The 27,260-nt window shown below is 42.4% G+C and overlaps 9 protein-coding genes across 9 annotated transcripts; 5 read left to right on the top strand and 4 right to left on the bottom strand.

Annotated features, from left to right (window-relative positions):
• Positions 1 to 3,798: 3,798 nt before the first annotated feature.
• On the bottom strand, positions 3,799 to 5,277 carry LOC108008163 (uncharacterized). The gene is given in 3 exon segments (XM_036813069.3): positions 3,799 to 4,886; positions 4,888 to 4,974; positions 5,266 to 5,277. Coding segments are annotated over 3 exon segments (894 nt in total). The 3' UTR covers positions 3,799 to 4,091.
• On the bottom strand, positions 5,166 to 12,377 carry jef (major facilitator superfamily domain-containing protein 6 jef). Its single transcript, XM_017074303.4, has 5 exons — positions 12,220 to 12,377; positions 10,561 to 10,962; positions 9,400 to 10,054; positions 7,529 to 8,731; positions 5,166 to 7,184 (listed from the first exon to the last, which is right to left on the bottom strand). Exons 2-5 carry the CDS (start codon positions 10,803 to 10,805, stop codon positions 7,002 to 7,004), a joined length of 2,286 nt encoding a protein of 761 aa, XP_016929792.2. The 5' UTR covers positions 10,806 to 10,962; positions 12,220 to 12,377; the 3' UTR covers positions 5,166 to 7,001.
• Positions 12,378 to 13,242: 865 nt separating this feature from the next.
• Dro (Drosocin) lies at positions 13,243 to 13,594 on the top strand. The gene has a single exon (XM_017074307.3). It carries the CDS (start codon positions 13,269 to 13,271, stop codon positions 13,461 to 13,463), a length of 195 nt encoding a protein of 64 aa, XP_016929796.3. The 5' UTR covers positions 13,243 to 13,268; the 3' UTR covers positions 13,464 to 13,594.
• Positions 13,595 to 14,803: 1,209 nt separating this feature from the next.
• On the top strand, positions 14,804 to 15,642 carry LOC108009723 (attacin-A). Its single transcript, XM_017074305.4, has 2 exons — positions 14,804 to 15,105; positions 15,162 to 15,642. The coding sequence occupies exons 1-2, from the start codon at positions 14,819 to 14,821 to the stop codon at positions 15,562 to 15,564; spliced, it is 690 nt and encodes a 229-aa protein (XP_016929794.3). The 5' UTR covers positions 14,804 to 14,818; the 3' UTR covers positions 15,565 to 15,642.
• A 1,068-nt stretch (positions 15,643 to 16,710) lies between these two features.
• LOC108009529 (attacin-A) lies at positions 16,711 to 17,585 on the top strand. The gene is made up of 2 exons (XM_065863031.2): positions 16,711 to 17,035; positions 17,105 to 17,585. The coding sequence occupies exons 1-2, from the start codon at positions 16,749 to 16,751 to the stop codon at positions 17,505 to 17,507; spliced, it is 690 nt and encodes a 229-aa protein (XP_065719103.2). The 5' UTR covers positions 16,711 to 16,748; the 3' UTR covers positions 17,508 to 17,585.
• Positions 17,586 to 18,851: 1,266 nt separating this feature from the next.
• LOC136116514 (attacin-A) lies at positions 18,852 to 19,703 on the top strand. Its single transcript, XM_065863032.2, has 2 exons — positions 18,852 to 19,176; positions 19,244 to 19,703. The coding sequence occupies exons 1-2, from the start codon at positions 18,890 to 18,892 to the stop codon at positions 19,644 to 19,646; spliced, it is 690 nt and encodes a 229-aa protein (XP_065719104.2). The 5' UTR covers positions 18,852 to 18,889; the 3' UTR covers positions 19,647 to 19,703.
• An 83-nt stretch (positions 19,704 to 19,786) lies between these two features.
• Rpn6 (regulatory particle non-ATPase 6) lies at positions 19,787 to 23,320 on the bottom strand. Its single transcript, XM_017073964.4, has 4 exons — positions 22,778 to 23,320; positions 22,208 to 22,714; positions 20,434 to 20,646; positions 19,787 to 20,359 (listed from the first exon to the last, which is right to left on the bottom strand). Exons 1-4 carry the CDS (start codon positions 23,093 to 23,095, stop codon positions 20,129 to 20,131), a joined length of 1,269 nt encoding a protein of 422 aa, XP_016929453.2. The 5' UTR covers positions 23,096 to 23,320; the 3' UTR covers positions 19,787 to 20,128.
• A 167-nt stretch (positions 23,321 to 23,487) lies between these two features.
• ave (Protein aveugle) lies at positions 23,488 to 24,170 on the top strand. Its single transcript, XM_017073967.4, has 2 exons — positions 23,488 to 23,701; positions 23,921 to 24,170. The coding sequence occupies exons 1-2, from the start codon at positions 23,549 to 23,551 to the stop codon at positions 24,086 to 24,088; spliced, it is 321 nt and encodes a 106-aa protein (XP_016929456.1). The 5' UTR covers positions 23,488 to 23,548; the 3' UTR covers positions 24,089 to 24,170.
• Positions 24,171 to 24,457: 287 nt separating this feature from the next.
• On the bottom strand, positions 24,458 to 27,190 carry LOC108009527 (uncharacterized). The gene is made up of 3 exons (XM_017073961.4): positions 27,047 to 27,190; positions 25,070 to 26,717; positions 24,458 to 25,014 (listed from the first exon to the last, which is right to left on the bottom strand). The coding sequence occupies exons 2-3, from the start codon at positions 26,703 to 26,705 to the stop codon at positions 24,596 to 24,598; spliced, it is 2,055 nt and encodes a 684-aa protein (XP_016929450.3). The 5' UTR covers positions 26,706 to 26,717; positions 27,047 to 27,190; the 3' UTR covers positions 24,458 to 24,595.
• Positions 27,191 to 27,260: the final 70 nt, after the last annotated feature.

Below are 27,260 nucleotides of genomic sequence, written 5' to 3'. Positions count from 1 at the left end.
GAGTGATATGTTCTAAAAAGCATTGATAGTTTTAGGTTTATTTACCAAAAAATAATTCTTCCCTTACTTATACTCAATATAGTGGGTTCATTCATGTAAAAATCATAGCAAAACACCCAAAAGCCGCAAAGTTAATTTAGCAAATCGCTCTGCGAATGCGAATTTATTTAATCAGGCTCAAATGGCACTTATCCTGGCAGGGGAAATGGAGCTGCTTACTTAGCATCATTATGGGCAACGATTTATGCATAAGTAGCGAATAAGGAGCATTACAATTTGGCTAAATCTCAGAGCACCCACGTATGTGCATGGGCATCCTGCTTATGCGAATGTGAATGAATCTAGCCACGGAGACAAACGGCAGCCACTTAAAACTGTCACAAGTTAAAAACCGCAAACTGCAGTCGCAACAAGGATTGCACCTCCCAAGGGGGTCGAATGAAAAGGTGTAGGAAAAGGGGAAAAATGGGGGAAAACGGATGGAAAACCCGGAATGAGGAGCACGTAGAGAGCAAAGAGAGACATTATGCGACGGCATGGAAACACACAACAATTTCACAGACAATGAATACATTGGCAAAATGAGCGGGTGGGCAAAGGACCTCCTAGACACGAGGACAAAGGAATTTAAATAAATGCATGTGCACGAGTCGGGACACAGAAAAAAATCACAACAATTGGTTGCACACTGAAGGAAAAAATCAAAACAATTGCCAGACAATTACACTGGGAAACCCATTTGATATCCCATAACCATATGAATATTCTATTTCTAGGATATTAGTGGCTTGTTCAATAATTGGTTTTGAAATATAAGCTTTATATAAACTTTTATATACGTATAATATTCCAAAAATTGGATTGAGATACGATTTTTTTTGTTTGAGAGAAGTTTTAGCCAATTCGAGATCATGTCGGCTTGGACTTCAAGAAGTCAAAGTCTCGACAGAGTGCCAACACACAAAAAAAGAGGGTTACCAGAGTGATAAACTTCGGTATATGTTTTAACAACATGTTTTTTTGAGACCTATTAAAAAATGGATCTTAAAAAGAAAGTTGTAAGATTTTATAAACTAGATCGACATTACATTACTAAATTTGTTTACCACTTTTTCAAGAAACATCAAGTGAACACAGATATATTATGATTTTGATAAAAGTTTTTCTCTATGTACATAAGGGGTATAACTGATTGAGGGAAAAGGGTAGTGGGCTTGGGTGAATGAAGTGGGATGGTGTAACAGCCACTCGAGGACAACGGCGAGCGATGACTTTGCATTTTGCATTACATTTTCTTTTTGCAACTTTCGAGATTCTCTCCAGGCGAAAGCAGTTTGAAAATTATTGCGGATCCTGCAACTGGAGTCAGCAGCTTCTTCTTCTCTTTCTTATTCTTCTCTTAGCCACATTTCAATGTTGCGTGTTGGAGTTATTTTAAGCCATCGTTGTTGTTCTGCGTGTTGTTGGTGCTTACACACGCAAATGTCTTATTTATGCTCAGCACTTTTTGTCCGCCACCCACAACTTTTCCCCCATTTTCCACCCAGCGACAACTTCTTGCGGCTGAATGTCGTCGACATTGCTCTCTGCTCCTGGCTACCGCTTTTCCTCACTTTTCCCGCTTCTTTCACTATGCAGTCGGAGTTTTCCCTTGGCCCCATCATTGTGGTTCCCTGCCAAATGTCGCCTTTAACATAAGCTATAGCAGAAAACATAAAACAGTAAAAACTTTTAGGATGATCATTTTTTAGGGCTAAACCTTAATATAAAACGGGTTTGCCAAGATCAAATTTAAAAAAAAAATTTTTTTTTTAAAAATCTGGACCATAACTAAAACCAACTTAAACTACAAGTTTTCAAAAATGGACGAAAGAAACTTGCTTAAATTACTACTAACTAACTGGATTTACTTAAATAAATCATGTCTCCATAGAGAAAAAAACTTGTGAATTATTAAAATACAGATCTGTATCAATATGCTTTGTGGTGATGTGAGTTCCCACCTAGTCAATAACATCAGGAATTAATCACAGCACTTGGGATTAAAAGGGCGGGGTTCAGGGGAATAATTCCAAATGGGTCACCGAGCACTCATATATTGGGTGCATGCCCATGCATTGATATCCTGGAACCCCGGAGCGTCCCCACTAATCCCCCAATCAAAAGCCAAGCCTGCCAGTCCGATTGTTCATGGCAACACAAAGCTCGGATTGCATTTGGCCCGACTTTTGTGCAGCAGCTTCCTTGCGAGGATTTTCGCTATGCCATCGTACTTCAACTTCAGTCCGGGGCTTTCTTATGCAAAAATCCATTCTTGTTGCTTGTTATTCTTGCATAAAAGAAAATTGTTTATATAGCTGAGAATATATATTTGACAAGGAGTGGGGCGAAGGCGAAGGATACCACGAGGAAGAGTTGCCAGCGCATACTTTATGTTCTCTATTTTTTTTTTTTTTGGTGGGGGCTGTTCCAAGAGGACAGACCAAGCTGCTTAGTCCTGGCTCTAATAGAGCCCTGCCAGGACTTTTTATGCTGCTTATTATGGCCAGAGAGGATTCCCCCCGAAATTCCCCCCTCGCATCCGGTTTTCCTTATTTATTGTCATGGATATTTGAGTCGAGTTTTTCCTCCATCCTTCTGTGACTCGTGGATAATATACAATTTTTTAATGGCACATAATCACGTTAACTGAAAACTGTCGTCGCCGCTAACTTAATAAGCAGAAAGTCCAAAGTTCCTTGGGCGACGTTGGGCTGGACAGCTGGGCACGTTATGCAATTTAAGAGAATTATTTAAAATTCAACAAAACTTCTGAAGTGGGGCATGAAAAGTGAGCGGCAAAGTTTGCAACACGGCAACAACTTCACTCACCATGGGTCAGCATTGCAACGCTGGGCAACTTTTAAATTAACCCTAATTCAGAATACGCCAGTAGCAACTAAATAAAAATAAAAATAAAATGTAAATACAAATAAAAATGAAAATGGAAAATAAAAAAAATAAGAGAGAGGAAAAGAAATGGTGGCCAACAAGTTTACAATATTCTTGCGCATTCTTCAACTTTAACAATTTATTAAATGGGTCAAAAGCCACTAAAACTTCATTTATCATTGCATGAGCAGGCACTGCACCACGCCCACCGCCCACCGCCCAGCCACCCGCCACGCCCCCACATGCCGCCCACTGCCAGCCAGCACGTCAGCCCGTTGAAATGCCAACAAATCGCAGAGACGAATGAGCTCAGCAAACTTGAAGCGTTTCCGGTATGCCACAACTACTTTTCTCCCCACTCCAGTTTCCTTGGATTTAGGTTGGGTATGCTGGCACTTCGGGGCAATTTGTCATGGAGATGGGGTCATTAAAGACGGATCCAGCCAAATTTGCTGTGCATAAAACCCAGTCTTAGTTTAGTTGAGCTTGGTCTCATTTCAGGACTTCAGGATTGGATTTCACTGGCACCGATAAGTCTATCGATTGATCATGATAAACAGGCCAATTTTTAGGAAACGAACCAAGATTCTCAATTAAAATTCATGAAAATATTAAAAATAATTCTTAGTGACTCAATAGTTATCTAGTTAGCTGACTATCGGAACAAATCCATACAGTACTGCCATTATAATAAAAAAAAAGTTTTAAAAAGGGACAAAAAACCGGACAAAGGAGGAACGATTTCTTGAAAACATAATTTAAACAGAGTTTTTCTGGTTATACCTTAATTAAAAATATTAAGCCGAATCTATAAGTCACTTCCATTAAAAATCGTATTTATTTTGACAATTACTTTACGAAGTATCCCAACGTCTGTCATTCCTTCCCACCAAGTATTTAATTATTTTACCATTGTACTGCACTTTAATGCAATGTTTAAAGTCGTCAACTGATGATTAAGTTATATAGAATTTAATATCGCATGAATGCAGAGAATATTTTCAGACCAGTCGTTATCAAAAAGGTTTAAATGTTACATTATTTTTTTAGGCTCTCATTGTGGTAAATCCCCCTGTCGTTCTGTGTTGAATGAACAGTCCAATTGGGACGGCGTGCTATTGGAGTTTATTTTCCATGTTTTATTTTAGTACCTTTATTTTTCAGGCTCTCATAGTGGAAACCAAAAATCCTCTTGTCGGTCTATCCGTGGGATGAACAGTCCAATTGGGACGACGAGCTAATGAAGTAGTATCCCTTGGAAACACAAATATTAAGCTTCTTGTGGATCTAGTGATGTCCGGTCTTGGAGGTATAGTGGTGCGAATTGATCGTATTGGCGTAGAATCGTTAAAAATAAACGTTAAACGCCTAGTGGTTCTAACTTGAGGCCTGGTCCATAAAGTCGAACGTGGATTTGTGGTTCTAACTGGAGGTCTTGTGGAAAAAGTGGAGCCTATGGGGCGTCTTGTCCACAAGGTGGGTCTTCTTGTAGGGTTTGTGGGAACTGAAGGTCTTACAGGTGGCCGAGTCCATAAAGTCGGCCGATTAGTGGGTCTTCGTGTAGCAATTGTGGGTCTTATGGTGGGTCTAATCGTAGGTTGAACGGTGGGCCGTACTGTGACTCTTACAGGAGGTCTTGTCCATAAAGTGGGACCCACTCTTGGACGTGTTGGAAGAACAGTTGGCAGCGGAGGACGCACTGGTGGCCTGGTCCATAAGGTTGGTCTTATATTTGGTCTAGTTGGTAATAATCTAGTAGGATGGCGTGACCAAATCAGGAATCTTCGAGTAGTTTGAACTACAGGTCTTCGGGTAACTGGTGGTTTTGGGTTTCTTATGGTAGGTTTCCTTGTGATGTATACTCTTGCGGTGGGCTTGGGAGGTGGAATTGTTGGTCTCCTGATGGGCGGGGCGGTGGGAGGTCGTACATATCGCGGTGGTGTTGGCCTGAGGGATGGTGGTGTTAGCCTGCGAGGCGGTGGAATTGGACGCAGAGGCGGTGGTCTGGGAACAGGTCTGAGCGGTGGTGGAGCTCTCCTGGGACTATCCTCTGGAAGTGGCACCACTGGTGCCTTCGGTGTTGAATAAGCCGGTGTTCCATTGATCTGACCAAAAGCCAAACAGAACACCCAACAAAAGAGTGCCAACGCAAGCCGCATTTTATTTGCTCGTCACGACAGACTGCTCCGATTTATATGGACTACTTTATAAAGACCAAGAACAAACACAGATGGTTGACGAAAGAATTTGTGCCTTTGTCTTTAGACTTCACTCGGTAGTTAAACGTTTTATTAAACATACATAATTACATGATTTCTTGCTTTTTCCATCTACTTCACTTGACATTTTGGGTTCTTGGTTTTTTGGGTTGGGTATTGTATTCTTTTGTATCATATGTATGCGCATTGTGTATAATACTTGTACATTCTTATATAAGTGTATATACCATTTATGAGTATTTTTTTCAATATATATATATTTATAGAGAGAGAGTTTTCTTTAAATATCGGCTCAACAAACATAACTGTGAGTGCAGTTGTACAGAATGCATAATACTAAGGTTCATCTACCCCAAAAATGTCCACAAATATGGTGCTGTACACAAGAACTAGCGTATCGTTACTAGAAAATATCCAATCAAATTTGCTATCAACAGTATTTAATAATAATGTTTACAGTATTTCATATTTTAATGTTTATGTATATCGAGCGAGAGATTTGCTATATTAGCTACATTATCGTCGAGCTGAAATCAGGAAAAATATCTCTTAGGTACAGATACAGTTTAGTTTGCCTTTTCACTTTGGTGCGTCAACTTTCATATACTATATAAACGTATATCATATTTATCTATTTTATATGTTTTCTTAGGTATGTCAAAATATGTCATTTTGTTAGTATATTTGTGTAAAAATTAAAATATTCAACAGTTGATTGCAATGAGGCGGTTTTCCATAATATCATTCGTTACAACATTTGTTTATCATTTGGTTTAATTTTTTTGGTTTCTCATCTCCATTTGTGTTTAAGTTTTAGTTTAGTTAAATTGGGGTTTCAATGCAACTACATATATATTTCATAGTACATGTTCCTTTAAATTACTTAATTTTGTTTTTATGTAATATTGCATAGAACAATTTGGAAATTTCTAACTCATGGAAGTGCCTAAATTTTTTAAATATTTGAAACCAAGAACATTCTACTTTTATCATCTTCGAAACATATTTTAATTGTAAAACAATTTAATTAAAAATAAGTGTTTAGTTTTTTCTTTACAAGAAACTCCCCTAACTTATTGGGAAACCCATACGGTGCGTTTCAAAGCCATAAGACAAGGGATAATCTAAATTAATACTATAAAATAGTATAGTGAACATCATAGTCATAATCAACTGCGGCTAAGCGAAGCAGCTTCCACTGCTTCCCGATGTCCTGTAGCCTTGAAACGCCCCGTATTCACATCATCTATTGGTGTTCCGTTATTTTCAATCTCTGATTAGGTTGCTTGCATAGTTGTCTAGGTACTTTATGTGTGATTAGGGGGTTAACCCATCCGTATGTGTGATTTGCTTTTGAGATCGCCCAAAAGCAGGCAACAAACTCGGCATGTTCATAACTGAAAACTAAAACCGGGTGAACAATCTTTGCCCGGCGACATGCAACTGATATAAAAAGGCCTATAAATATTATAGATCGGCACAATATACATATATATATCTATCCGTACACACACATATATTGCCCTATGTATATTGCTAAGCTGCTATGTGAAAATTCGTTTCGATTTCCCTCCACTATCTATCGACTGTAACCAATCTAACTCATACGGAATCTTTATGCTGGCTATGTGGCATGTCCTATATAAAATATATATGTGTATATGTATATGCTATATGCTATGTGTAGATCGTATGTTGATTGCCCAACAAATCAAAATAAAGCAATGCAGTTATGCAATTCATATTGCAGGCCAATGTCCAAGATATGTTTGCGGTTATACTTTGTTCGTTTTAGTTCTGTGAGTATGAGGAATGGGCTGAATGCCGACAACGGGGAATCAGAGTCCCCGTTTACTGAGCGAATGGATTGTGCGGGTTGGCTCCGGGAATATCCAGATTGCCGCCAGTGGTCTGGTAGGTGCCGTACGGTCCTCCGTTCGGGTTCATCTCGTTCAACCGCGAATTGGACAGAGCCCTTGGAATCGGATTGCTGGGAACGCCGTGGGGAGCCAAATGCGAGGTCTCTTCGGCCACCTAAAAGGAATACATTTTCTGAGCTATTATCGATTTATCATTACAATATGTTATCCTATAATAAAACAATAATCATTACAACATGTTATCCCATGAAGATCTCTAGTTGATTTTTATAATATAACAATAATTGAGTGGATGAACAGGTGACTAAAAGTATGCAGTAATATATTTTGCTAAATTCCAGAAAGGTCACATTTTTCACAGCATACTTTTAGACTCCTTTAAAGTGTAAGTAACGTTTTCCAAATTCTTATTGTAACTTTCTAATACACTGCCCTGTTCTTACTGAATTTTCTCTTAGCCCTGCTTATACCACCTTAGTTCCCAGCCCCTCAACTCACCTGATGCGGATCCTCGGTGACGGGTATTTCCGAGATGAAGCCCTGCTCCTTGCGATAGAAGTTGACGAAGATGAAGAAGCCGAGGACGAAGAGGCAGGCGATGCCGTACCAGCGGAAGGTAGTAGTAGTACCGTAATAGGTGACGAACATGCCGCCAATGATGGCGCCGCAGCCACGCCCCAAACCGTGATGGATACCCTGGAGAACACCCTGAGCCGAGGCTCTCAGGTGTTTAGGGGTATTGTGGGCTATATAAGAACAAGAAGCTGCCCACACGGCTGCGTGGGTGATGCCCTGCATCAGCTCAAAGGGTAAAACCATCCACGGGTTGGTCAGATAGGAAATATAAAGGAATCGCAGCACATTACCAATTAGTCCCAGACACAAGACCTTAACATGACCGATTTGGGTGATCAGACGGAAGCTGAAGAAGTAGGCAAAGATCTCGGAAACGTGATTGATCACAGAGGCCACACCGAACAGAGTGGGAGTGCCACCGTAGTCCTGCAGATGCCAGAACAGAAAGGTGAATATCAAGCCAATGCCAAAGCCCATGAACCAGGCCACGAAAAGGAAGGAAGCGGTCTTCAGGTCTTTAAAGTGGGTCAGCACGGTCATCCACTCCGGCAACTCCTTGGCCGTCTGGGCGAACACCTTGGACTCGGCCCCAATATGCGGCTGTGGCTGATGGCCAGCGGCCAGGAAGCTACTGACGCCACCGGCACAGGCACCCGAGGCGGCACTGCCGCTACCAACTGCCAGCGAGGGCAGATTCAGTTGGGCCGCCAACTGGTTCATCGACTCGTCCTCGGCCCGCTTGTTTGGATCCACGAACTGCGCCTGTTGCTGTGCCGCCATCTGCTCATCGATGGGATCGTACTTGAAGGTGATCTTCGAGGCGGAGATTATCGCACAGGTCATCAGCACCGAGAAGATGGAGAAGCAGATGTTGTAGTTCTTCTCCTTGTTGCCAGCTCCGCACGGGTGATTCGAGAACGAGGTGGAGTGATCGAGGGCGATGCCCACCAGGAACATGGAGATGCCCCAGCCCAGGGAGCCAAACATTCGCTGGTGACCGTACTTGTCCGCATCCTCGCCCAGCAGGGTTATCACAGCCGAATCCGCCAAAGTGATCGCCGGTGCGCTGAAGAACTCCCCAATGAGGATCACCAGCAGCAGCAGGAAGAATGCCTTCTGGATGTCCTGTGAGGGAAAAAGAAAATTATTATTTTATTATTTCTTTACTTTTCAAAGATAAAATCGTTGTGGCAGTTTCTCTAAGGTTTTAAAAACATACCTAATAAGTAGATCTTGAGATGGTAATATAAGAATAGGTTAGCGAAAAAAATATTTTATAAATTAGGATTATATATTCAACATTAACCACAGCTATGAATATACTCTGAAGACAAAGCACTACAAATTGAAAAACTCTTAAATACATTTGAAAATCCCAACTTGAACGAAATTAGATGCAGAGAACTTATTAAAATTCTACGAGCCAAAAGTCAGATTTTGTTCTAATTTCTCAATAACAAGTAAAAGTTCTAGGTTGTTCTGTCTATACAGATCTAAACTATATTTTTCGAAAAGGCCTATTTAACTCAATAACCAAAGTTATTAAGACATTGAGAAATTGGTCATTAATTAATCTACATATTTCCGAAACAGAAATTAATCTCAATGTCAAAAGTTAAGTTGAAATTGAGAAACGTAAATTGATCTAATTTTTATTAGCAATTTATTAAACTCTAAGATGAATAAGCGGAAATTGTATTCTTTAAGCATTATATTATTTAATATGTCTATAGGCTTTTCTTAATCTTAATCCAACTTTCTTTTCATTTGTATTTAATTTTCCATCGACTTACCGGAGTTCTGTACACCATCGAGCTAAAGATGGGCGTCACATAGTCCCTGTGGTACTTGTCGTCGTAGTTGCTCACAAAGTTGATATGGACCGGCGAGATGCCCGCATCGATCCTGGGCAGCAGCAGGGATCTCTTGTGCCTGCTGTGGGCAGCCTCCGCCTCCTCCAGAGCCTCATCCGCTGGCATGGTCCCAGCTCCCAGATCCATCTGCTCTGGCTCATACATGGCCGACAGATCTCGCTTCGTGCGAGTGTAGGTGAGCACAAAGTCCGTAGAATTGCGCCGCTCAATGCAGTTGATGGCCTCCGGTCGGATGAAGCTTAGCGGAATGGTAAAGAGGACCCAGCAGGCCAGTGAGCCCAGGAGCAGCCGCTTGCCCTGCCGACAACGATCCGCATAGGAGCCCCAGAATGGGGCCGACAGGAACTCGACGAAGGGTCGCATTCCCACCAGGATGCCACACTGGCCCGGATTCATTCCCATCTGCTTGAAGTAGACGCCCATCAGCGGAAATAGCGATCCGAAGGCGGCGTAGAAGAAAAAGTAGAAACTCTTCACGGGAATCAGCTCACGTTCGGTGCTGGCTCCGAAAAACATTTCCAGAATGTCCGAGTGGCCGCGAACTTTGTGCGTAGACTCCTTGGCCTCCGGATAACTGAGGGAAAGTATAACAAATTAGTGAGAAATATATACAAATTACTATTCCTTAAAATTAAAAACTAATAAGCAATCTAAAAATTTCTTTTTACCGTGTATGAATACAATCATTTTTGGTAAATCCTATCTCTTCTAGTAAAGAAGAATTCTTTTTTATTCAAGAGTCAAAAATGTGATAAGTATTTGTTTCTCTCTGGTTCTGAATAATTTTCTGTTCCATTTTGTAAAGAAGTCATGGTTAAAACCACAATAAAACCACTAGAATAGAATGCCATATAAATAAGCCTATCAAAAGGGTGATAAACATTTATTTCTCTCTGGTTCTGAAGAATTTGCGGTTCGACTTTGTTAAGAATTCATGGAATAGAATGTATTCAATGGAGTAATCGTACTATCTATATTAAGAAAAATGTTTGATCAAGAATTTTGATTATTTCTTTTGGGGCTTGTTAAAAAATCCTCCCTTATTGGGTTTTGAATTAAGTATACGTTCTCTCGACTTACAGATTGGGATCCACCTCTCCGGTGGCCTCCACATCCACTCTTGGTCTGGCTCCAGGAGGTCCGTATCCCTGCTGCTGCTGTTGCTGCTGATTGCCGAAGTTCACTCCCTGGTCGTAGCCACCTGTGGCCTGCTGCTCGTAGCCGTAGCCCTGCTGGCCATAGCCCGCACCTCCGGCGGGTGCCCCAAAGGGATTGGGTGCTCCGCCACCGCCACCTCCTCCGCCTCCTGCAGTGTAGGGATTCATTGTTCTCTAGTTCCTTGAACTCGGATGGTGTCACTGGATGGTCCTGCGTGCTCCTCCTCTGGTTGATGGTTTTCCCCTCTTGACTGGCACTTCCTTACGGTCTGGTCTCTCTTGTCCCCGTTACAGCCTCATTATCATCTCCATTATCATTCGGCAGCTGTGGAAAACAAAGGAAACAATTCAGCATTACCATTGCATTGTTCTGGCTCAGTCACATCGACAGAGAAAAATCGAAATGGAAGTCATTTCCATATCGCATGGTTTATAAGAGTGATTTAAAAATGTCCTAAACTATTTATACAAAACATATATGAAATCCTAAACTGAATCTATTTATTTTTTTGAATATATAAATTCAAATCAAATTCGATACTTATGACAAGAACATTTCTATTTGTAAACTCTTAAAATATTATTGCATTTGTTATGGTAGATGTTAAACTAAGTAAAAAGTCATAATTTATAAGTGAGATGAAAAACCCCATTCAATCCTTTCTTCATGATAGTGTGTAATCCGGATTAATGCTTTTGTACCAGGCTAAGCTCAAGCGGAATCCACTCATCTAGTTTCCACTCAGGAATCCGAACAATTACTGCTGTCAACTACTTCCGTTTGACATTTCCCAGTTTTTTTTGACCACTTTTGAGTGAGCAATCAAATATTTTACTCTTTTCACTTGTCGTTAAAAAGAAAAACGAATAATTCTGCAACTTGGCAATGGCAAAACAAAGAAGCTCTGCCATTCACTCTGATTTATGAGTGAGCTCAAGCGAGTTGAGTGAATCGTTTTAGATTGTGAGCTTTGAGCGTGAGTAATTTCTATTACATTTTTGGTTGAGTTTACTGGTATCACACATACGCACCGTTGGCACATAACAAATGTGGGTAAATGGGTACGAGGGTGTGTGTGTGTATATGTGGGTTATTCTCTGTATATAGAGCAGACTTGTTGTTGCTACCAAAGAATATAAGCAAATGTGGGGTTCTTGTGGAAAAACAAAAGGTTATTGTAATTATAGGAATATAAGAAAAAATAAGAAAAATATAAACAGTCAGCAAAATATACACTGTATAAAAATTATAAAATATTGTTGTATACATTTATGTACAATGTACATATATTTACAAGGTTTTGGTTTCTTTTTTAAGCACAACTTTATCTCTGTGACAGTTAACGTATTCGTAATCCTTTTCTGAAGATTTATTCCCCTTTTAATGGCTCACACGTGCCCACAAAAGCTAAAGGTACATATCACTCTCTATATATAGACAATTTTTGCACACTTCTTGAAGGCCATTGTCACAGGGTGAGACACTTGAGGAGAAAGCCTCCTTCAAGCTCTTGCCCATCACCCATGTATTATGTAAACTTTTCGCACTTTTCACCTAATTATACGTATATTCATTACACACCAGAAATATTGTTTGGCTAGCTGGAAATTTTGAAACTGTTGGTTCTTTGGTGCTGTGAGGGCAAATGTGTTACGTGCGTAATCGATAAGCAGAGTTTCCTCGTGTCTGGCCTCTATACGAGCGTTTGGCAAGCTGCCCAAGAGTTTTCCAAAAGAGCCCTGAAAAGCAAATGTTGCGCTCAAAAGCGGACGGAAAAGCTCGCTCAAGCGCGTTCCGCTGTCGCGTGCGAATGTGTGTGTATCCAGTCTAATGAGATTTGACGCGGCCGACAGCAGGACTTCAAAGAGAGCGAAAGAGAGGGAGGGTCGACCTGCCAATGCGGGTGCGAGAGAGACGGAACGGGTGAAAGTGACAGCCTGGCGCCAAAAGTAATGGTTTAAAAATTTAACTTCCTGGTAAAGTTTTAAGAAAATTAAAGGTTAAGGAATACAAATAAAAGCTTGATTAGTCTGACTTAAAAAATATATTATATTTTATAAATATATTCAATAAAGAGGGGGCTTTAAATATGCTTTTTCTTAATATTAGTACTGATAAATGTGACTGAAGATTTTTATTGTTGGGTCGAGCATGTTATATATATTTTTTTTAATGTGGATGATTTTTATTTACTTTTTTAACAACTTTCAGATTATTTTTACAAGAAAAATGGTTTTATTTTTGACAATTTAAGTAAATCTACATTGTATTTTTTTAAATATTAATCAATTAAGTTTATTATAGCTATCCCTTATAAAACTGCATCGGCGACTTACCTTTAAAGTTGTGAAAAAGTGTAGGGGACATTTTAAAAAGATAGATTTCTAACCACTGCCCAAAATGTAAATTACCTAGCTATTACGCCGCCAATGCTTACATTTACCAAGAAAAGGCCAATTGTCAACCAACGTTGATAAGCAAGATTAAAAGTCCCCGAGATGGGGAACCACAGGCGACCGCAACCAAGACGTGCCCACACTACGAATCTCTAAATGTTGCTTCGAAAGACTCCTATAAAAAGCCTATGGGAACTGAAATCAAATCAGTTCGACTTGTTTACTCGAAACATAATGAAGTTCACCATCCTTTTCCTGCTTCTGGCCTGTGTGTTCGCCGTGGCTTTGGCCACTCCAGGCAAGCCACGCCCTTACAGCCCACGCCCCACCTCCCATCCCCGCCCGATTCGAGTGAGGCGCGAGGCATTCACCGTCGAGGATCACCTGGCTCAAGCTGCTATAAGGCCTCCTCCCATTCTGCCCGCCTAAAGATGTGGACCCCAAGGGAAAATCCAAAATGAACATCCAATCAAAAATTGTATTGTGCCTTCAAAATTTAAAAACATTTCTTATCTCTGGTTAAACGTTTAATAATAAATACAACAAACACAGCAGCAAAATACCTTCTCATTGTATATAATGTCTAATCTAATATAATAAAAAACTCTTCGGGGATTCCTAGCGCAATCCACTGATGCTGAGCTGTAGAGCTGATAAGAATTATATGTAGTCGAAAAAAGGCACATAAAGTGACGTACGAGAGACAACGAATCTAAGCGCAATAAATTTCTGACTCTTGTGATTCACAAACCGGTCTTATAGTAAATTCTTATAAGACTTAAACAAATTATCCAAATGGCTGCAGATCATAATGAATGGGCTTGTCATTTTGCAAACAAATGGGCAAGCCCCCTAATAGAAAGCTTAATGAATTGTTAAGCTATTTCATTATAAATATTGACTGTTCGTTTTTTAAAGCGTAAAAATAAAAAAAATGGTTTAATTTTTTTATAAATAAACAATTATACTACTACTACTACTATTATAAATTTATTTAAGTAAAATACTAAAGAAAATAGACCTAAATGAAAAATCGAACTTGTTTTTTAACATGCCATGTCTATGTTTAAAATGATTTTGTTTTTTAAGCCAATCATTTATTTCTGTTTTACTATTTGATTTTTTAAAATATTATATCAAGCTTATAAATATAATATTCCAGTGTAAGCTTTTCGTTGACACTTCGAGTTAAAGTTTCCGCTCTTCTCTCTTTTGGCTTGAATCCTTTTTGCCTGCTCCTGCGCAGAAAATTCAATTAGAATTCGGTGGAAACTTCACTCAAATTCTCTCCCGGTCTCTTTTTTTCGCTCATTAACCCCTTCTACCTCCCCAACTATATTCCCTCCCCTAAAAACCAATCAAAACCTATTGATAAAGCCTGACATCAAGTGAGAAAAATGATTGCGAATCGCTTATAACTGTCAAATACTGTCCTGCGCAAAATGATGATGCGCTCCTCCATCAGGCCACAAAGGAAACCACTTGAAGATGCCAACCTAGGACCAGAGGGTGAAATCCGAACAATGGAGCAACAAGTGGCGTCAATGGGTCGCACATCAAATGGGGAGGTGATGAGGTCAAGTAGCGCACACAAACAAACAAAAATGTGATTCACCTTTAATACTCAATGGGGAACTCCAAGCTGATAAGACAGGCAACCGAAATCGCCAATCAGATGAATATTGTAAATCACCAGATCAGTTCTTACCCGTTTATTAAAGTATAAAAGCGAAACTTTAGCCACCTTTGGGCATCAGTTAGCTCCAGCAATCCAATCCAGCAGCATGCAGAAGTTAAGCATCCCAATCGTCGCCCTCGTGGCCCTTTTCGCTTTAACAGAAGCAGTTCCCTACGGAAATGAACGTCGCTTTCCCACTTCCCGCCCCATTCGATTCCGCCGCCAGGTGCTTGGAGGTTCATTAGCCTCCAATCCCGCTGGTGGTGCTGATGCTCGAGTGGATCTCTCCAAAGGCGTTGGAAATCCCACCCATAATGTGGTCGGTCAGGTTTTCGCAGCTGGTAACACACAAAGCGGCCCGGTTACCACTGGAGGAACTTTGGCCTACAACAAGTGAGTTTCCCAAGCAAAAGTAAAAATATTATCAGAAAACCCTCTTCCTCTTTTAGCGCTGGTCATGGTGCCTCCTTAACCAAAACCCACACTCCCGGTGTAAAAGACGTTTTCCAGCAGGAAGCCCATGCCAATCTCTTCAACAACGGCAGGCATAATCTGGATGCCAAGGTGTTCGCCTCCCAAAACAAACTGGCCAATGGCTTCGAGTTCCAGCGTAATGGAGCCGGTCTGGATTACTCCCACATCAATGGACACGGTGCTTCCTTGACCCACAGCAATTTCCCAGGAATCGGCCAGCAACTTGGTCTGGAGGGACGTGGCAATCTTTGGTCATCGGCGGATCGGGCCACCCGATTGGATCTGACGGGATCGGCCAGCAAGTGGACAAGTGGACCATTTGCCAACCAGAAGACCGACTTTGGAGCTGGTCTGGGTCTCTCCCACCATTTTGGTTAATCAACCTTCTTAGATGGATATAACAATTAATTTATTTTATAATAAATGTATGACAATAAATAATAATTTAAAATGCAAGTTTAACGAATCTTCAATTCTGTACACCTAGAAAAAGTACCTCAAAATTATCTAATCACCTCAAAATCACCTTAATTGAAGAGGACTAGACCATTTGGGTATATTTCTATTTATCGGTTCTCCTTATTTTTTTACAAATTTATAGATGTTTTGTATAAGAGAAAAATGGATAAAAGAAAGGGTAAAAAAATAACATTCTATTGTATGAAAAAAGTATGACTAAGCAGTCACAGATCCAGGATTTGTTGGTGGGAGTTTTTTTTCAAACAACTTTTATGTTGCATACCTTTTCAATAACACATTTTAAGTCACTTTGCAACCGAGTGGGCGGATCTATCCCCCAAATCCCTCGTAGATCCGCGCATTGCTCAATGCCACTAAAAGGTATGTTAAGCTTATAAATTAGAAGAGGTATGTCGATATTTTTAAAACATTAAATACAAGTTGTTAAAGAATTTCGTAATTTTAAATTTGAGCTAAATTTCCACATTTTTCTCTTTATCTAACATAGCTTCGGCTTATTAAAAATCTATAATATGAATCCCATCTAAAGGGGAATCCTATGTATTTGTGTATGGGATTACTGCCAGATGCTCATCTCCAGAGGTGATAAGAAATTTACTGATTCCAGTTCACCCAAAGTCACGTTCAAGAGACAAATAAATCTTCTAGCTTAGGTTGTCACTTAAAATTTTTGTTATTAAAGGGATATAGTGGATATTCCCTTTGAGTGAGTACTGTAAAACTCTGTGTCGTCGCAGTCGATTGCGTGTTGATTGTGTACCAGTGATGAATGGTGAAACTGCAGGGTCCTTAGCGGAACTAAGAATACTGTAAGCCTGCCAAGGATAAGAGAGCAATAAGTAGCGCCAATGGATCAACAAATCGGAAAGGTGACATACACACCGGGAAAAAAAAAACAAAAAGTAAATCACCCATCAAAGATCAGCGGGGAAGTCCTAACTGATAACACAGACAAATCGAAATCGGAAATCAGATGAATCTTGTAAATCACCAGATCAGTTCTTACCCGTTTAGCAAAGTATAAAAGCGAATCTTTAGCCACCTTTGGGCATCAGTCAGCTCCAGCAATCCAATCCAGCAGCATGCAGAAGTCAAGCATCCTAATCGTCGCCATCGTGGCCCTTTTCGCCTTAACAGAGGCAGTTCCTTACGGAAACGAACGTCGCTTTCCCACATCCCGCCCCATTCGATTCCGCCGCCAGGTGCTTGGAGGATCTTTGGCCTCCAACCCCGCTGGTGGTGCCGATGCTCGAGTGGATCTCTCCAAGGGCATTGGAAACCCCACCCACAATGTGGTGGGTCAGGTTTTCGCAGCTGGTAACACACAAAGCGGCCCGGTTACCACTGGAGGAACTTTAGCCTACAACAAGTAAGTTTCCTAAGCAAAAAGAAATAATCAGAAAATTCTTTTAACCCAAATCCTCTTTTCCTTTTTCAGCGCTGGTCATGGTGCCTCCTTAACCAAAACCCACACTCCCGGAGTAAAAGACGTTTTCCAGCAGGAAGCCCATGCCAATCTCTTCAACAACGGCAGGCATAATCTGGATGCCAAGGTGTTCGCCTCCCAAAACAAACTGGCCAATGGCTTCGAGTTCCAGCGTAATGGAGCCGGTCTGGATTACTCCCACATCAATGGACACGGTGCTTCCGTGACCCACAGCAATTTCCCAGGAATCGGCCAGCAACTTGGTCTGGAGGGACGTGGCAATCTTTGGTCATCGGCGGATCGGGCCACCCGATTGGATCTGACGGGATCGGCCAGCAAGTGGACAAGTGGACCATTTGCCAACCAGAAGACCGACTTTGGAGCTGGTCTGGGTCTCTCCCACCATTTTGGTTAATCAACCTTCTTTAATGATTATAATAATTAATTTATTTTATAATAAATGAATGACAATAAAATATAATTTAAAATGCAAGTTCAAGAAATTTTCAATTCTGTACACCTAGAAAAAATGGCTCAAAATTACCTAATTACCTTAGTCACCTTAATTGATGAGGAATAGACCATTTGGGTATATTTCTTTTTATCGGCTTTCTTTATTTCTTTACAAACTTATACATGTTCTGTATAAGAAAAAAATGGTTAAAAGAAAGATAAAAGAAAAGGTAAAAGAATAACATTCCATGGTGTAAAAAAAGTATGACCAAGCAGGCAGGGATCAAGGATTTGTTGGTGGGAGTGGGTTCTCAAACAACTTTTTTGTTGCATACTTTGTGAATAACACACTTTAATTCACTTTGAACCCGACCGGGCGGATCTATCTCCTAAATCCTTCCTAGATCTGCGCATTCGCCAATGACACTAAAAGGTATGTGAAGCTTACAGAGGTGCAAGGCATTCGAAAGACCCAAGTGTAATTACTTAAGTCTGATGATTAAAATAATGATTTATTAATTTCTGATAATAATTACACGTAGTTACATTTAAGTATGTTGAAGATTATATGGTTGTTGAAGAAACTGAACTATTCCAAACCAAGGCTGAATAATTCTAACCAATAAAGTTATTAATTAGAAACAATATGTCGATATTGTTAAGACACAAAATACAAGGTGTTACAAAATTTCTTAATATTAAAACATTTGTAGAATTTCCACATTTCCCTCTTTACTATACATACTTTCGGAAAATTCACATTATTAGGCTACTTAAGAATATACAATACAAAATCATTCTATAGGGGAATCCTATATATTTGTGTATGGGATTGCTGCCAGATGCTTTACTGCGGAGGTGATAAGAAATTTACTGATTCCAGTTCACACAATGTCACGTTTGAGAGACAATAAAAATCATATAGCTTATGTAAGCGCTTTAAAGTAATGTTTTTGAAGGGATATTTTGGATTTTCTTATTGAGTGAGTACTGTAAAACAAATGTTCGGCTGTGTCGTCGCAGACGACTGCTTGATGATTGTGTACCAGTGATGAACGGTGGCACTGCAGGGTCCTTAGCGGAACTAAGGACACTGTGAGCCTACCAAGGATAAGAAAGCAAAAAGTAGGAAAGGTGACATACACACCGAGAAAAAAACAAAAAGTAATTCACCCATAAAAGTTTAGCGGGGAAGTCCGAGCTGATAAGACAGACAGACCGAAATCGACACCCAGATGAATCTTGTGAATCACCAGAGCAATTCTTCCCCATTTAGAAAGGTATAAAAGCGAAACTTTAGCCACCTTTGAGCATCAGTTAGCTCCAGCAATCCAATCCAGCAGCATGCAGAAGTCAAGCATCCTAATCGTCGCCATCGTGGCCCTTTTCGCTTTAACAGAGGCAGTTCCTTACGGAAACGAACGTCGCTTTCCCACATCCCGCCCCATTCGATTCCGCCGCCAGGTGCTTGGAGGTTCCTTGGCCTCTAACCCCGCTGGTGGTGCTGATGCTCGACTGGATCTCTCCAAGGGCATTGGAAATCCCAACCACAATGTGGTGGGTCAGGTTTTCGCTGCCGGGAACACGCAAGGCGGTCCAGTCACCACTGGAGGAACTTTGGCCTACAACAAGTGAGTTTCCTAAGCAAAAGTAAAAATATTATCAGAAAAGTTAACCAAAACCCTCTTCCTCTTTTAGCGCTGGTCATGGTGCCTCTTTAACCAAAACCCACACTCCCGGAGTAAAAGACGTTTTCCAGCAGGAAGCCCATGCCAATCTCTTCAACAACGGCAGGCATAATCTGGATGCCAAGGTGTTCGCCTCCCAAAACAAACTGGCCAATGGCTTAGAGTTCCAGCGTAATGGAGCCGGTCTGGATTACTCCCACATCAATGGACACGGTGCTTCCGTGACCCACAGCAATTTCCCAGGAATCGGACAACAACTGGGCGTGGATGGACGTGCTAACCTCTGGTCATCGCCCAATCGTGCCACTACCTTCGACCTCACGGGTTCGGCTAGCAAGTGGACAAGTGGACCGTTTGCCAACCAGAAGCCCAACTTTGGTGCTGGCCTGGGACTGACTCATCACTTCGGTTGAATAATAGTCTGTTGTATTTATATTTAAAATTTAAATAAAATTAAATAATTAATTAAATTTATCTGTTGAATAATCACTTACCAATAGAAATAAAGAAAACCATATCGGATTAAAGCAGGATTAAAATGATATTTTGCATATTTGTTGTTTACGGTTTTCCGTTTTTTTTCATTTTATTTTGTAGTTAATTGAATATTTTGCTTATTATACCGCACTTGCGTAAACAATTCGATCCCACTCAATGATTAATAATTTTGCTTAAGTTAGTTTAATGGATTTTGTTTTACTTTTTTGTGGCTGTTGTTGCTGCACCCGTTACTATTTTCACCAATGTCGGTTTAATTTTGTTTTTGCAGAAACATAAAACTTGTTTGGCTCGAACAAGGCTTCGGAGAGGTTGGAAAATACAAAAGAAAACTATGAAAAGTCTGCTAAGTATGCTGATATCATGTTTGAATTGAATAGTGGCATCTGCGCAGCGCTTACGACAACTTCTTGGCCTTCTGGTAAAGTGTGTCCACCACTTTACCCATGCTCTGGATGGTTTCTAGCACGCGTTCATAGGTCTTGTCCACGGGCGTCTCCTCGAAAACAATGAGTACTCCTTCTCCCTGATCCAGAATGCCGCTAAACTTCTTGTCCAGAATCATTTGGGACAGCTTCTTTTCCACCTGCGGCATGGGAAGCTGGATGCTCTCGGCAACATGGGCAACCTGAACATTGGAAAAAATTATTTTAATTACTGAAAATAGCTATTTATTATGATAGCTATTTAAAGCCAACATACCTGCACACGGGAGTAGGGTTCAATGATGCGACACAAATTCTGCTCCAGCATGGTGTCGTATAACGTGCCCAAATGCGCTTGTACGATCACATCTTCGGCCAGCTCCTTTTTGTACTCCTTCAACGCAGCTTGGAAGTCGGCCAGGGAACGTTTGTGTGAAGCCTCCGCCACCGATTTCATGGCATCTACGTCGCGGCCCGAGTAGGTAATGGCCTGTTAACAAGGAACCATTAAATAAGCTTTGGTCTTTAACTCTGAAGACTGTAAGGAATGTGCCGAAAAGAAACTGCACACTTTCTTTCTACTATAACTTTCATGTTTTTTATTCGATTTCAATTTTTCTTTTTGTTTTTTTTAAAGCAAAACTTAAACGTTCAATTTTTATAAACAGAATTTAAAAAAAATTAACATCTTATTTTTGAGCGAATTTTTTGTTTAACTCCTCTCATCAGGTTCTGCACACCCTCCTTGGTGACCTTGCCGGCTGCACGCATCCAGTTTTTTTTCATGTCTATGTTGTTTTGGGAGAGACTACCATTTTTTAATAAATTTCGCTTAACGATGGCCCAATATCTCTCAATGGGACGCAGCTCTGGGCAATTTGGTGGGTTCTCCTCTTTTGAAACAAACTTGATGTTTTCCGCCTCAAGGAGCGCCAATGTTGACCGGGCATAGTGCGCTGACGCTAAGTCTAGCCAAAATATTGTCGACACGTTGTGCTTTCGATAGAATGGTATTAAACGTTTTTTAATGCACTCTCTTTGATAAACGTCAGCGTTAATTGTGCCTTTTGTAAAAAATGGGCTGGTTTTTAAGCCACAGGTGCAAATTGCCTGCCATATCAGGACATTCTTCCCAAATTTGTCCACTTCTATTTTGGTGACCGAGTCGTAAACTGTTTCACCTTTGGCTTTTCTGTAAAATTGGGGGCCTGGTAAAGTTTTGGAGTCCAATTTTACATATGTTTCATCGTCCATTACAACGCATTCCACTGCATCAGTTAGCCAGCGATCATAAAGTCTGCGCACTCTCGTTTTGCCGACGTTTTGTTGACGCAGACCTTTTTTTGGAACTTTTTGTTTTTTATACGTCTTTAGTCCATGCCGTTGTTTTATGCGTTAAACCATACTTGTACTCGTACGCGTTTTTTGGCCAAATCTCGAACTGACATCGTGGGATTTTTGTGAATTAAGGCCAGCACCTTCTTATCGACGCTGGCATCCCTTGGACCTTTTTTTCTACCAGTCTTTGGCAAATCTGTTAGAGAGCATGTCTCCCCAAACTTGATTATAATATTTATAACACTATTAACACTAACTTTGTAGCGTTTTGCCAAATTTCGGTACGAAACACCGTTTTCTGTACAGTAATTGTGCACAATTTTTTGGCGAACATGCTCTTCAATTCGAGGCATTGCGAAATGTGCAAAACGAATAGTGAAAAAAGAACATGCAAACAACGCAGAATTAATAGAGCTCTCTAACGGTGCATCGCATGGCATGATCGAAAGCTCCCACTGAGAGCTTTTGACAATTGAAAGTGTGCAGTTTCTTTTCGGCACATTCCTTATTCGCTTAAGATTAATATGAACTTAGGGTTGTCTGGATTTTAGTACACTTCCTTAGAGAAAGTGTACTTAGTTATTAGTAACTAAAGCCCTGCTAAAGCTTTTAAAATTGTAGGTGCGTAATGCCACTAGCCTAATTGACATCACTTTTTCTAATTTATTTTGTGTTTAACAGTGATATAAAAGATTATTGGCCTCTGAGCTTACCAATTTTCCGCTGACGATCTGGTTGACATCATCGGACTGTCCCAGCATGATCTTGCACAGCAACATGTACTTCAGCGAGGTCAATGCCTTGACGCTGTCCACGCTGTCGAATCCTTCGAAGGCCTCGTAGAAATAGGAGAAGGCGGTCTTGAAGTCGCGTTCATCGGCCGCATGCAGGATGCCCGACTGCAGATCCAGGGCGCCCTGGACCTTTGGCGGGCAGTAGATGGCATTCGCAGTGGTGCGTGCCGAGGTGAGGGCGGCCCTGGCCTTGGGCAGGTTGCTCAGTGCGTGGTAGGTTTTGCTCTCCAGCAGCTGGACCTCGACCAGGAGATTCTTGTCGTCCAGCTTCTTCAGCTCCCGCAGAAGTTGAGCGCCCAGAGCCAGGGCTTCCGTATACAGAGCAGTATCGAAATATAAGGCAATCAGACGAGCCTCCAGCGATTGTCGAAGGAAGGTACGCTTCTCCTGTTTGGCCCACTCAATGCAGTCTTTACACAGTTGAACCTAGGGAAAAAACCAAAGAAGTTGCTAGAAAATTCAGTACATTGGTATGATTTTTGGACCCACCTCAATGCCTGTGCCCGCGTCCATGTCCAGGAACATGTCCACCAGCGAACGCACCAGCTTTGCCGCCTTGGCCTTGCTGATCGAGCTGAGGAACGGGCGCGTCACCTTGATGAGATCGGCCAGTTCCTTGGCCTTGCCCTCCTGCTTGTAGAGCTCTCCCTGCTGCAGGATGCCCTGCTCCTTGATCCGGATGCGCTCCTCATCGTTCTCGGCGCCCTCCTGGTCGCGGACCAGCTTGTTCAGCAGCGAACTGTCCTGCTCCTCGCGATTCACGCTGGACAGCGCCTGTGCACGCTCGAAAAGTGTTGCTCCGGCCATCTTGCGACTTGGAATTTGGATTCGGACGAGATGCAGGGGCGGTTAAAACACGAATTTAAAAATCAATCAATCAATTAAGCGTGATTCAATGCAGCCACTATCAATGCGAGAATTTTTTCTTTGTTTTCGATCGGTTCCGGTGAGTATTTATTGCGTATTTGTGTGTTTTATGCTGACTTTTTCACCTTTCGGTCGTTGTTATTAAGCGCCAGTCACGATTAGAGCTGGTGCGATTTCGATAGGTACGCGAAAGCTGGAATCGATAGGCCACTAATACTGAGCTAGTGCCCGCTATCGATATATCTGACATTGGCCAATCATGAGTAGAAGGAATATTTCAAAAATCACGACTTTTAAGAACACATCGATACGTATGATATCGACATATTGCCGTCTCTGTTTGTTTTATTGCAATTTGCACAACAAAAATTTGTTTTATAGAGTAAACCCAAAATGGGCGAAGAAACGAGTAATTCTACGCAGAATAAAACCAGAACCAAAACCACGCGACCCAAGGCAGTGTATCAGTGGACCGTGAGCGATGTTCTGAAGTGGTATCGACGCCACTGCGGGGAATACACCCAATACGAGCAGCTCTTCGCACAGGTGAGTTGAGTTGGATCCCCAGTTCCAATGGGATTGGGTTACTGATCTTGATCCCCCATCCTCCACTTACCGCTGGTCCTCGTTGGCACTGCCTTCCTTTATCAGTTCTGTCATTTCCGCACCTGAACACACAAACAGGAAAAATCCGAATACTTTTCGCTACAATTTGGACTTTACAAGAACTGCCTACTGATCTTGTTTGGCTATTATGTTTTCCAGCACGATATAACCGGAAGAGCTCTACTCCGAATCACAGACTCCTCGCTGCAAAGAATGGGCGTTACGGACAACAGGGATCGGGAAGCCATTTGGCGGGAGATCGTGAAACAGCGTCTCAAGACAGACATCATGGAAATTCGGGATATGGAGAGGCTCAACATACACTAGGGGTAGAGATACGATTGGCACATATTTTGTTGTAAAAGTAGAATAGTTTGAAATTGAAATATAGTTAGGATCAAAGATGCTATTTAGACAGAGTTATCATGTAAAGTTTTCGTTTAAGATCGCTATAAATCATATCATAATTTATATTTTGGCTATATGACGATGCTATTCCTATTAACCAAGGTCCAGATTATTATAATATTTTTAATATTATCTTAAGTTCGTTTTTAACCATAACCTTATTTAATACTTCGATTTATCAATTAAAAATTACTTTAAGGAGAAAAGTTTTTAAAAAGACCACTTTTTTTAAATTTGCTGACCCAGAAGACCATTACTCCATTTATCCCTTAAAAATATGTTTTAGACTGAGAGACTAGTTCAATGTTTATTATTAGGAGAGTCATTTTAGAGTAGACTAAAGTAAAGACCAGAATATCATTTCTTTGAGATCACCGAAAGATGTTTCTAATATCAATCACTTAAAACGACCAGTTCCACATCGGTTCAGGCCTCCTTTTCCTGCTTAGGCGTGACCAATTGGACGTCATTGTCCACCGGCTTGGTGGTCACACTGGCAATCAATCCTCCACCCGATCCTGCCACCGCAACGCCACTGTTGCAACTTGTGGTTGTTATGACCTTGGGCAGCGAATTTGATGTTAGGATGTGTGGCATAGTAACAGTGCCATTGCCCATCGGCAGAGCGGTGGTAAACAGCAGTTTCGGAGGCTGCAGTCGTTGAGCAGTGGAACATGGAGAAGCAACAGGAGCCGGCTGCAGGAGACTGGGCAACAAGTTGAGAAGACGATCGCCCATGGACTTCTCCCAGTCCAAACGCTCGCGTTCCAAGGAAAGACGATTGTGCTGGATCTCGTTGGCTTCGTTTTGGGAGTTCAGCAGCTGGCGAAGAAGGATTCTCATGGCTGAAGGGAAATAAACATTATATACAAATCGGTCAGTGATAATTGTGGTACCCACTTGTCATGTGCCGCTTCGTTTGCAAATCCTCCCTTGCTTTGTCCCTGCGGCTCTCCTCCTTCTCAAGCTGGACGTGCTGATGGTGCTGCAGATGCTGCTCCTGCTGGAGACTCTGTTGCAGCTTCTGATGCTGTTGATGAACCGCTGCCTGAACCTGTGCTTGAGCAGTGGCCAGGGGCAAGGAGGCAGAGGACTTGCCCACAGCAGCAGCTGCGGCCGCTGCCTTGGCCTGCTCTGCATTGACCAGCACAAACTTGACTCCTCCGGGTGCGGTGGCCATCAGACCGGCATTGCTAGGCTGTGCCGGTGCTGCAGCCGATCCGCTAATCATCAGACGAGCGCCCTGATTAATAGCACTCTGTAGCAGCTGCAGCTGGGGAGCGGCTCCCTTGGCGGTTGTCATGGGACTTGGTCCCGCGGCAGCCGGCAGCTTGGATTGCATCAGGAAATTCGTGGGCACCAGCGAGATCTTGCCACCCTGCAGTTTGCTCGGCGTGTTCGTTGAACTCAGGGTGGTTGAGCAACCACTAGCCGTGGTGGTGGTAATGCTGGCCGGGATGATGACATTGGCCCCGGTGAAGGGAAGCAGGTTGCTGGGCTTGTTCCGCTGCAACATGTCAGCCAGAGTGGATGAAGAACTGGAACTAGAAGACTTCTCATTTGGCGAATCATCCGAGGCATCCACATCGATGGGCTCTTCCTTGGGCTGCGGCAGAAGCATGCAGTCATCATCCTCCTCTGGCTCGGGCTCCACTGGAGGAGCTACTGGAGTTGGCTCCACATCTAGGGCCGGCTCGTTTTTGATGCAGGGTGAAGTCAGAGCCTCGCCTATATCCACATCGACTTCGGCGGAGAGTTTGCGGCGCTTCGAGAAGGATTCCTCGTTCATGTCCAGGTCGGACTCCAGACAGCCAGCCTCCAGTGCCTTACTGCTGACTGATTCCTTATTCTTGGACACCAGGGCGGAGAGCAGCATGTCATCCTCCTCATTGTCGCTTTCGGACAACTCTTCGCCATTTTCCAACCGTCGCTTGCGACGCTCGGCATGCTCCTCTAGAGCCTGCTCCAGTTGATATTTGAGCGAAGGAGCCGGCACCTCATTGGGTCGCACACTGAAGATGGGTCTGGTCATGATGGCGTCCATCTCGGCAAAGTGCTTCCAACTAGGCTCCGAATCAGTGGACTGGCCGCCGCACTCCTTGTCCTTCTTCAAGCGGTTATAGAAGCACTTAAGGTTCTTGATCCGTGTGGTAATCTCCTCCGGCGACCGGTGGTAGCCGTACTCCTGCATCTTGGCGGCCAGTTGGCAGATCACGGCGTGCTTCTTGTGAGTGGTGATGAGGGTTCGCTGCAGCTTAGGATCGCCCCACAACTGGATGAGCAGTTTGGTCTCGTCGGTGTCAAAGTTGGGATTGCGGCCGACGAAACTGTGCTTCTTCGAGGAGCTCTGGCAAGGAATTGAGCCACTATTACCGACGTTATTTGAGATATTTGCTCCAGGATTCGGTGTAGAGGATGAGCTGCCATTGGCATTGCCAATCCCGGCCTGCGCTGGCGATGCTAAGGGTATCGGATACGTGGCCGCCGCTGCCTCCGAGCGGCGCTTCTTGATCCTTGCACTGGACTTTAGGCTCATGCTGCACTGATTCTGGAAATCGAGCAGGCAGGAGAAAATCAATAAGGCCCAAAAATAGGCAAATCCGGGAGCCGCTGCCTCCGTCTGCAGGCGAGTGAAAAATGAGCCAGGCAAACGGCGCAACCGCGGGCAACCGAAATACCTGAAATCCACCCCTAAACATCACCCCCGCCGCCCGGAAAAATCGGGTCTAAGCCAAGTGCATTCACCACCCAAATAGGCAAAAGCATGCGCGTTGGCTCAAAACAGCTCTCTCGTTCTCTCTCGTCCTCAAAAGGCATGCGCCAAGGGGGAGTTATTGATTAGTAACCCCCTAAGTTTCACTTTTTCCGCTAACTTACCCAAAGAAAGCCCTTGGTTCCATGAACCCTAAGGAAAATGGTTTAGGAAAATCCCTCGCCATGCACTAAAAATCCTGCTAGAGATGAGAGTCTGGCGATTTAAGGCGGCGATTTAGGATGTGGACACGAGATCTGCGCATCACACTTTGTAGGACATGCGCAGTGAGAGCGAGCGAGAGAGCGAAGGCCATGGTGGCGGGGGTGGAAAGAGTTC

The sequence above is a fragment of the Drosophila suzukii genome, chromosome 2R (assembly GCF_043229965.1).
Source record: "Drosophila suzukii chromosome 2R, CBGP_Dsuzu_IsoJpt1.0, whole genome shotgun sequence".
NCBI classification, from domain to species: domain Eukaryota; kingdom Metazoa; phylum Arthropoda; class Insecta; order Diptera; family Drosophilidae; genus Drosophila; species Drosophila suzukii.
This window is presented reverse-complemented; position numbering and strand designations above follow the sequence as displayed.